Source organism: Cupressus sempervirens, chromosome 3, assembly GCF_028749045.1.
Source record: "Cupressus sempervirens isolate cs-2001-9-10 chromosome 3, ASM2874904v1, whole genome shotgun sequence".
NCBI classification, from domain to species: domain Eukaryota; kingdom Viridiplantae; phylum Streptophyta; class Pinopsida; order Cupressales; family Cupressaceae; genus Cupressus; species Cupressus sempervirens.
The window spans coordinates 362,442,031-362,452,862 of record NC_143120.1 but is presented as its reverse complement, the minus strand read 5'-3'; the positions used below and the strand labels follow the sequence as shown (position 1 = coordinate 362,452,862).

General features: G+C 35.0%; 1 protein-coding gene across 1 annotated transcript; it reads left to right on the top strand.

The window, feature by feature from the left end:
- The first annotated feature begins 4,014 nt into the window (after nt 1–4,014).
- LOC149566496 (cyclin-D3-1-like) lies at nt 4,015–6,739 on the top strand. Its single transcript, XM_089819814.1, has 5 exons — nt 4,015–4,579; nt 4,678–4,764; nt 5,172–5,481; nt 5,570–5,703; nt 5,949–6,739. Exons 1-5 carry the CDS (start codon nt 4,301–4,303, stop codon nt 6,219–6,221), a joined length of 1,083 nt encoding a protein of 360 aa, XP_089675940.1. The 5' UTR covers nt 4,015–4,300; the 3' UTR covers nt 6,222–6,739.
- Nucleotides 6,740–10,832: the final 4,093 nt, after the last annotated feature.

Below are 10,832 nucleotides of genomic sequence, written 5' to 3'. Positions count from 1 at the left end.
GGAAATTAAATTGTCATCCCCACAAAAGATCTACATATTGGTGTCCTTCCTCTCCCAATTACCCCTCTTCCTAATTTTTCATCATTAGAGGTATCGTGTAAATTGCATAAGGAATTGAAAATGGAGGCATGCAATGAATTTTTAAACAATGATAGCTTCATCAAGTCATCTTATTTTCAACTATTTTTATGGAAGAATCATGTAGATGAATACCAAAAGAAGTTGGAAGAGAAGAGATCTTAAAATACATAATCCTCTAAACAAGAAATTACAATTGGAGATGAAACTAAGTATCAAGATATTACACCAGAATAGGGGAGGAAATTGGTACATGAATCTAGTGTGTTAATCTTGCCTTATTGGGACATTGCAGATATAGTAGCTTTTGGCATTGTAAGGAGAAGCATGAGATTGCATGGTCCTAATTTGTGGAAGTGAATATAGCAATAAAATATGGAAATTTTAGCAAGGATTATACTACTTTGGTGATTTGGTTCCTTACCCCTACAAATAGAAGAAAATATATTTCTTAATTTGATACTAGTTTAAGGGGAAAAGTGATAATATAGAAAGTTGGTGAGATTATTGGCATAAAGATTTCTAAACAAAATATTTTGTCTTCCAACTTTTCCATGCAGAAAAGGAGAGAAAAGAAATTGAGGATCTGAGTCTAAGGAATCAACATTATTCAAGGAATACAACACCAAGGATATGTTGTGTACCAACGTAGAGACTCAAGATGCTTTGCTAAGACAAAGGGTAAGTGAATTGGAAGCAACCTTGTCACATGGTACCATTGTTCCATCTTCATTAGCAAGGGAGTCAAGGCAATTGATAATCAGGCTAGCTTTGAAAAGTAGGGCCACCTTCCCACCTCCCTTCGCCAAGGACGTGTTAGATGGTACCAATGATTCAATTGCAACATCAAGGGCTTTATTGTATCATAAAATTGATGAATTGGAGAGAAGTGCAATCAAGGACAAAGGGGAATCTGAAAGGGTCAAGAGAAGCTTGGTGCAGTCCGTCCTTTGTCATGTGCATGAAAAAATAAATGTGAGACCAGTAGGAACTCATGCTTGTTACTCTACTTTTTGAAGTTGTCAAAAAATTTGATAAAGATAGGGAAATTACCTTACCACTTTAGGATAGATGGATACAAAGGGTTGAAAAGATGTGGTTAATCTATCTAAGATCAAAATTCAATAAGGAGAGATCTTAGAAAATTTAGATCACCTCTTCTTTTGTAAAAATATTATTGGATTTTTAGTTATTGCTTGATCACATAAAATAAAGAATTAAGTAATTGCATAAAGGTTTCAATGAGAGAAGGGAGACTGTTTTACCCGCAATTCTAGATAGTAACGAGAACGCAAAGCCTTTTCAACAATGGATGTATAAAGCCGTGTCTAGTTTGGAGGCTACTCTTAATGAAATTTATCAAGGCATGAATAAGGACTTGTTACAAAGGAGTATGGACAAGATCATTCCCACATGATTGCATTTTGATAGTTTTGAGATAGAAGGAAATAAACATGCTATCAAATATATTCCTTTCAAAAATAAGTCTAATAAAGTGATGAATTTTGATTCGCCTATGAGGGAAGAATACAATGAATGAGCACAAATATATACTAGCGAAGAAAGCACAACAATGGAAGGTCGGTAATAATGACATTGCATCATTTTGTGGAACTATATCATTCTTTTGTACAACCCAAAGTGTAATGGGCCTACCAACAAGTCTTCATCATAGTAAATGTGACTATGCAAGTATAAGAAATATTTGCAATATGGTTTTAACTTCTTCCAATTCATCTTTGTGTTGAAAGTCCTCTAATTAAGTTATGACACATGTCCATCTCCATGTCCTTAGCTTGTTGCTTCCATTATTCCTATAAAAGGTTAAACAAGACCATATATGAGAGTCCAAAAATTCATGAACTGAGTTAATTTCTCTAATTTTTGTTGGTCATTTGTTTATATTGATGTCTTTTGTGATAAAGTAATTTACAATATACCAGAATGCAAGTTTTTACATTAAATACCATTGTCCTTTTTGCAAGTCTTATGCATCTTAAATTATCATGCACATTTTTGTACTATCAATTTGAATATGAATATAAATTATAGAGAAGATTTCTAGTTTTATGTCTCTCAGTTATGTGTTTTGAAGATATTAGAACAAGTTTTTTCAATTATTTTCAGTACATTGTTATGATGTATGCCCCTGTTTCATTGCTTTAATTCATGGAATTAACTAAAATGAATGAAACCAATGTCTATATGCATAATATACATGGTTGTATTTGATAAGTATGACATAACTGAGAAATTAATGATAAACCTATTGCATTGTAATAAAGTTTAGGTCTTATAATTGTTGTGGCACAATGTGGGTGATATAGGTGACTTTATTTCCAATTGGAAAGGCACTAATCTAATTAGGTAGTGTTGCTATCAATTTTGTCAATATTTACACAATTTTTTTTAAATAACCAGATCCAATATACTTTGTTGATGTTGTTAAGAAAAACAATGTTATAATCTCATACTCCACTTTTGATTTGTGTTAAATAGATAGTATTTGTGTTGAATGATCTGACTAATAGGAGTGAAATTGTATAAATGTCATTTGAGGTCATTAGGTATAGCTACATTGGTGTCGCAGAGCTAGGAGTGAAGAATAATTTATATTTGAGTGCCTTGTCAATTGACTCGAGTTTATTCATTGTGAGACATATAAATTAGTTACTTCTTACACTTTTTTAGTGGGTAGCTTGGTAACAACTTTACATGTGTAACCCTATCAAATCATCGGCCAACAGTTTGGACATGATAACTACCATCTTCATATGCTTTAACTAATGCGCTATGCAATGAATGGTTATTTGAAGAACTATTTTTGTTATTTATTAAAATTACTTTATAGTTATGATATTATTTTTGTATTTTTTCTTTTGTACAAATAGTTTTAATATTTAGAACAAATGTTAGATATATTTTGATTCTTATGTATTAAAGATATTGGAGTACATCAATTATGAGTGGACTTCTTTATTGTCCGTGATGCCAAGTGATCTAGTTCAGGTCTATAAATGACTTACATCACATAAGACTTCTTGATACTCCTCTAAGAAAGACAAAAAAAATAATGATATTGAAAATAGTAATATATGTACTCTACTACAAAATTCAAACTTATAACCTTTCCTTGAGTAGTAAATAAAAATTTCCCAAATCAAATGGCAAGTGAATATTTGTTTTAAATGCATTTAAAAACAAAGATTAGAGACAAGGGTCCTTATCAAAGTAGTGGCAAATTACCATGTTTGAAGTGGTCAAAGCATTGAGGGGCGTAATTTGTCGACAGTTAGAATATTTTACCCGGAAAGGTCCAAGATTACAATTAAGAGGAAAGAGATAGGTTAGGGTTTTGGTCCAATTCCAAGCCAAAGGCATGGCCCTCTTAAGTAGACATAACTAATTGTTTATAAAGCCAAGCTTTCCGTGCTAGACTTTTGTGGGACATTTGCCACATCCTTTCCAATTGAGCTTTCTAAAATAAAGGACTTTAGGGATTAAAAAGGGGAGGAAATTTCTTGGCAGACAAAAATTTACAAAAGAAAAAGATTGGGAAGGGCTCCATTAAGAAGACGTGCTAATTAATTAAAAGGAGGGCTAGTTAGGTTTAGCCAAGAAATACGGCGGGAAGAGGAGAGAGGAGAGAGAGGCGGCCCACTATAACTAGATGCTTTAGGACAAACGTAGCGCTACTTTTGGCGGCCATTTCCGTTTAGCGGCTCTACATTGGCGGTCATTCTTGGCACATTTATGAGCCCCACTGCCCTGTCTCTCACACGCGCGCGTCTTTCACGCCTCGGGAGCTTAACCGCCATATGGCCGGCCACTTTGGCAGTCTCGCTAAATTTAGCCTGGGGTGCAGCAACCACTCAATTAGGTCTAGAGTTAGTGGAAACCCTGCTTCAACTAGAGTTCCGCCAAATAAAGGAGAGCGCAAACAGGGAAGTTACAACACAGTTATATGCTTCTAATGCTCTGCATTTTCGGAGCTTCAATCAATTTTCTTGTGTAGCGGGAAGAAGAAGAGGAAGAAGAAAGAACTGAAGAAGAAACTGGTTGTTTGATTCTAAGAAAAGCATTTGATTTGGATTGCTTGTTGATCTGTGATAGAAAGGGCAAAAAAGCCCTTAAAAAATGCTGCAAGCCTTGCATTTTTGTTAGATGAACTGCTGTAGATTAAGTTGTGTGTGTTTTTATTGTGGGTTCTTGCTAAGTTTTCATGGCTGCTCTGTCTTCGTCCAGCTATGATTGCTTGTCCAATCTGCTGTGTGGGGAAGATGCCAGCAATGTGTTGGGGTGTTGGGATGATGATGAAAGAATCTCTGGACATGTAGTTGATAAATCAAAACCCATCTTCCCTGATTTCCCAGTGCAGGATGATGAAGAAGTAGCGGTCTTAGTAGGGAAAGAATGTGAATATATGCCCTTGAAATGGTATCAGGACCATCGGATGGATTTCGCCTCTGCCCGTGCAAATGCCATCGGATGGATTCTCAAGGTATATATGCATATATATTTACGTTGTGTATTGTGCATTTTGAGGATTCTTAGGGGTTTACGGATGCCTGAAATTGTGTTTTTTTCTTTGGCTTTTAGGTTCATGCCTATTACAGCTTTGGCCCTCTCACGGCCTATCTTTCTATAAACTACCTGGATCGGTTTCTTTCCAGATATCAGCTTCCGGTATTGCTCTTCACTTTTCAGCACATTTTCAGCACCTTTTAATCGCATTTGGGAGACATTTATTTATCTTGTTTCTGAACAACGCTTTTCTTTTTGGGGCACATTGTTACCAGTTCTTTGTTTGTGATATTGTGTTGGCGATGCCGTGCATAATGCTGGGTTTTAGATCGGATTGATTAGCAGAATGAAAGTTTTGTTGAATAGAAACTTTATATTGGGTGCTCAGCATGAACTGTTGGGTTTTATATTCAAAGTCATTGGGTGTTGAATCGGAGTTATGGGGCGTTGGGGTTTAGGCAATATGTGTGGAATTTGATCTGTTTGGTCTTGGGCGATGAATTTGTGATGGGTTTTGCGTTTTCTGATTGCATGTACTCCTTGTTGGATTGGATTGCATTGATTTATAGGATGGCAAGGCCTGGATGCTGCAGTTGCTATCTGTAGCGTGTCTTTCTCTGGCCGCTAAAATGGAGGAAACAGATGTCCCGCTACTTCTAGACCTCCAAACAGAGGGCCCCAAATTTGTCTTCGAGGCAAGAACCCTGAAGAGAATGGAGCTAATGGTGCTTGCTACTCTAGAGTGGCGAATGCTCTCCGTTACACCGTTTTCTTTCATAGATTACTTCATCCATCATGGTGGCCATGATGGTGGCGGCAGCAGTAGCAAATCTCCAATGGTTTCGAGAGCTAGCGAGCTCATTTTATCCACCATCAGAGGTATGCAAGCACAAAATGTGGCAATGGCAGTTCAGTTATATCTATCTATACTAAACCCTCTCTAAAATCGGGGTTTCAATGAATGCAGGGATTGATTTTATGCAGCATCGTCCGTCTGCAATAGCCGCTGCAGCTGTTCTTTGTGCGGCAGAGGAAATTCTGCCCTCTGCAGAATCTGCACGGTACAGAAAAGGCATCCTCTCATGCTCTACTGTAAATAAAGTAAGCAAACTCAAAACAATCCAATAATCCAATCTTCAATCCTTCAATTGGTTGCAATGCATAACATATTATTGAACTTTGATCAGCAATTATCTGTAAAATTATCTGTATAATTATAAGTGCAATGAACTACAATCGGTCAGTGAAATCATTTGGGCAGTTTTTCCCTGTTTTTCATAATCCAAAGTATGATGAACTACAATCGATTAATCGGATCATTTGGTTGTTTTTCCCCTTTTTTCCAGGATTGGATCCTGAGATGTCACAACCTAATGCGGAGAGTTGTAGCGGTAAGGTCTTCAAAACCCACAAGGGCAAAATTCTCATCTTCATCCATCCCACATAGTCCAGTGGGTGTTTTGGATGGGTTTTGTACGAGCAACAGCACAACAAGCAGGGCATCTTCATTAGAGGAAAGCTTGAGAAGTGTGAATCTGTACGCATCAGTCGCTGCAAAGCGCAGAAAGCTTAACGGCTGCTGCAACACATCGACTCTTCAACCTAATCTCTGCACCTAAGCATTTATACAACACCAAAAACAGCAAAAACCGGAAGAAAAAACTGAAAAAATTTCAGCCTTCTTTTTATTTATTTATTTATAAGCCAGCCGGAGAATGTTATCGGGTCTGTTTTTTTCCCCACCTTAACATTATCTGTACATCGACAACAGCAAAATACTTATTCAGAATTTCTCGTCGGGTCCGGTTTTTTTTTGGGGTCGATATTTACGGTCATCGAAGTGAGTTAAAAAAAAAAGGGTTTTTTTGGGTGATGGTCAGAAGAAAAAAGAGAAAAATTTACTGTCGTTGAGTTGATCCACTTCACTGAGTGCCTAACGTTGTGCAAGTGTTATTATTATTAATTTAATCTGAGCGAGGAAAAATATCTCTGTAAATGTGTGATTGAGAACGATTTGGTTATAATGAAGGGCATTGTACTCTGTTGATTAGAGTCAAAGCAGCGGCATTTACTTATAAACTGTACTGCAAACTCTCTTTTTAATCAAGTGATAATTTGCTTTGGCACTGTGCATAAAGTGGTGATATATACACATTGTATATATACGATTACGTCCTGGCGAATTGACGGCGGCCATGACGGAGAGTGTGCAGAAGTTAGGTACGTAGGATTCTTTTTTAAGTATGGCTACGACGCGTGGGGTTTCCAAAATTTGTTTTTTATAATATATATTTTATTATAAAGAATTCATATAATTATTTATAGAAAATGAAATTATGTTTCTCTTTTTAACCTTCATTATAAAGTTCCTAGGGAATGGTGCACAGTTTTTTCTGCAAGTGAAAAGGACCCGAGTATTATTGCAATCACCATGTTTGAGAAAATCCAAAGCCATCACTACATTTTGTCTTTTATTTTTCTTTGCTTTTAAATATAGTATTTTATTGAATGTTTTGCTTTTCCTGAAAGTGGGGGGTATGCTCTGATTAGAGTCACACTTCATACGTGGAATATATTTTGTATTCAATACAATATTCTTAATATATTATACCAAGTTAAAAAATATAAAAACCAATCGTTTTGTAAAACTGAAGACTTTCAGCATTGATTATGATATAATGAAATTTCAAGATTTTAAAAAGGAAGTTTAATTTCAGAATTGAAGTTTAGAGTGTAATAAGATGATTCATATGTAAAATGAAGGTCTAAATCTTGCATAATTCCAAAGATAGTTAAATATTACCATTAAACATAATTCTTGGTAGGAGCACTTTGTATATTAAGGAACATTTCAAAATTTAAATGTGTTTTGATATACTTTTAGGTTTTTAAGTTATTTCTAGAATAATTTTTAGTAAACTTTTTGTTTTGTTTTAGAATATTTGGAAGTAATTTCATAGTTACTTAAAAAGAACTGTATTATGTGTCATAAATTTGCTTGGATTCAAAGACTTCCTTACATAACATGAAATAATGTATTATATGTCATCAAATTTTGCTTATGGAGTTGATGGAATCTTTGTCATAACAAAGGGAAAGGGATAATCTCAAATGTAAAGCTTCCTTGTGCTTGTTAATGTTTACCCACCTTTAGATACAAGGCACAACATTACTAATTATTTGTAGAATGGTTCATTTGGTAATTAGATCAAGGTGCAAGAGGAATAGATTTGTATGCTGGAACATGATGGATAGGGGTATACAATGTTGACCTATCATTTCTTTACTTTATTTCATAGCTCATTGGTTTCAAATTTTATTGTTATTGTTGTTTTATTATCTTGATATACATGTAAAGAAGTGGAGAGAGGTAGCTCAATTTTGAATTGTAAGTGGCCTTGGCTAAGCCATTAATGAATATGGACTACAAGAGAGTCCCAAGAGTGTGTTTGAGTCTTTAGGTGTTCAATTTAGGAACGGGCACAAGGTTTGCCTATAAGTTGTCAAGATTGACATGTAAATGCAAAAGTTGTCAATATGGGTCATAATGTGTCAAATGGTAAAATTAACTCCAAAATGTGTGGAAATGGTTAGAAAGGTGTTAGGAGTGTCTATTCATGCTAGACTCATTTGAAGTGATCATGGGTGTTGGAAGTGTCAAAGTGCAAAAATTGTAAAAGTTGTCAATATCATTGCAATTTTGCAATGTTGTCATGACAACATTGAACATTCCTAAAAACCAACTAAGAATCAGCTGTGGAATTGGTTAGACAGTTGAAGCACAAAAGGTTGGAGTTTCATTTGTACGGATTTAATCAATGAAAGCAAATTGTTATCTTGGAAACATTGTCCTAGTCGCAAAGTAGGAAGACTTAAAATAACTAACTTGAAATCCAATGGTTGGATCAGTACGACCTCTTGGAATTAGTTAGGGAACTTAACATACTCTGTAAATATGAAGTTTGGAGTGGTAGCTTGTAGGTTTGCTTTATTTAGTATCAAGCCCTAGGCAAGTTTTAGTGTTACTCAGCTAGGTGACTTGACTAAAATCTAAGGCCATAGAGATGTAGAGTAATGACTAGAGGACCAATGATCTAGGTATGTTAAGAAGTTGAGCTCATTTGCTTTCCATTTGAAACCCTTTAAGTCCAAACAACAAAAACAAGCTAGAAACCCTTAATAATAAACCCAAATCAAGGAAGGAGGTGTATGAATAGGTTGGAACCCTAGAACTTTGAAAATTTATAAGTTTCTTGAAAAGGGTATCCAAAATGTGACTAGTTTCTAGCCCTGTTAAGGAAGTTTTAGAGTTAAAGTCCAAAAATTCTATTAGGAGGCCTAATTGGGGGCTCAAAAGGCTACTAGTCTTATTACAAGGGTTTAAAGAGATTGGTAGCAAAACTATGGAAGATGAAAGCAGGGTGATACCAAGACTAATCGAAACAAGTGAAAAAGAAGTCCCTCCATCCATACGTGAGTTGGTCATGACCGTGGTGTGCTAGTGGGGGACTTAGTGCATTGAGTAATGGAAGCAAAGTGAAGGTAGTGTGAAGATATAGATTGGTAGAGGTCCTTGAGAAGAGGGGAATTGTAGTGAGAATTCCTTTAATGTAGGGTCTTAGAGTGAACCCTAGTAAGGCCAAAAAAAGAGCCTTAAAGAGTCATAGAAGAGCTTAGGACAAGTTTGAAGGGGCCTCCCTATTAGGTAGATGCCATGGATGAAGGATAAACTTGTTTGATTTTCACACATTTTTGTGAACCTTGACATTAATACTCAACTTAGATCTTTAATGTAAATTTAGACTAGCTTTCATTTGAAGGCCTAGATGACACTCTTCCTTCTATCGCTCGTGTAAATTTAGACTAGCTTTTGTTTGAAGTCCTAGATCATACTCTTCCTTCTATAGCTTCCTTTGGTAGTGGAAAATTATGAACTTTCTCCACCACCAATTGTATATTTCTACAACTATTCATGCCTAAATCATGCATGCAACATGGACAGCTTGCAAGACGTGATCACGTAAGGACTTGTCTATATCTATTGTTTAATCCAATCCCTTAAATACAGAATCCCCCAAATATTGCATTACAAAAGATTTTGAAATATGATCTTGTCACTTAGTGCCCATTGTACCAATGGACACCTTTTCCACTCTTTGCACATGTTATGAATATCATTTCACAATTCACTTAGTTAACTTGAAAGGACAAATAACATGCACAATAAATTTATTGCTATTTATGACTACATAAACTACATTGAAAGGAAACAAATAAGCATAATGAATTTGTTACTCCTACAACTTAAAAAAACCCACAAACCTACATTGGTCAAACAAACAATTAATGAATCATAGACCATCAAGAAGAAACTTTACTATCTACATATTTAAGTATCATGCATTGTTATAAGAAATGAGTTCTTAAGAATCAATATTCATGAAATACAAGTTAATGGATTTAACCTTAAAATCTTAATAACAATATCAATCAAAATATAAACACTTTTTTAAATTGACAAATTTTTCCATTTATTAAAAAAATAAAAAGCAATAATAAATAAACTATATTGCTTAGACGAGTCCAAGAATAAAACCAATTGATTAATGGCCTATGACCTAATTTGAAAGCTCCACGGTTATCCTATTAAATAGGAAGAAACTCATATTATACACATTGTATGAATGATTACGACTTGATCATGATGTTCATGGTATAGAGATGCATACAAGACCGGTAGAGATTGGAATCGAAATTTTAGAATTGGCAAATGTAGGTATCCGATCTACCTTGTATTTGGTAGCCTTTCAAAGCTCTCATATCGTATGTTTTTACTTTTTATAAATGAATCCACACTTTCGTTGCCCTGTGACACCTATCGCGATATTCCCTCTAAATTTTCAGGTAAATGATTATAATTTGCATTTAACAAATGAATTTTTGTTTCTTTATTTTAGGCCTTGGTTAAGGAGATCAAGAAAATAGTGGCTTTGGCATTGTAGTCATTCTAATAATTCAAGCATGCGTACTAGGTCTACAACAAATCCTTTGACATATGTAGCATGAAAATGACCTTGACAATAATGCGATCACCATAGAATATTAGAAGCATCTTGAGAACAATACATGTATGGAAATTATAGGAAAAAATAAAGTCTAATATATAAATTAATTGAAAGCTTTTGTGGGATTGTATAGATTTTGAACATGAGAGATCATTAAACAATTGA

What these genes read in the sequence shown, in the direction of transcription:
- LOC149566496 (XM_089819814.1), top strand. Translation starts at nt 4,301, where the DNA reads ATGGCTGCTCTGTCTTCGTCCAGCTATGATTGCTTGTCCAATCTGCTG. An exon ending in CCATCGGATGGATTCTCAAG is followed by an intron (nt 4,580 to 4,677) that starts GTATATATGCAT and finishes TTTGGCTTTTAG; the next exon opens with GTTCATGCCTATTACAGCTT. An exon ending in CATGCTCTACTGTAAATAAA is followed by an intron (nt 5,704 to 5,948) that starts GTAAGCAAACTC and finishes CCTTTTTTCCAG; the next exon opens with GATTGGATCCTGAGATGTCA.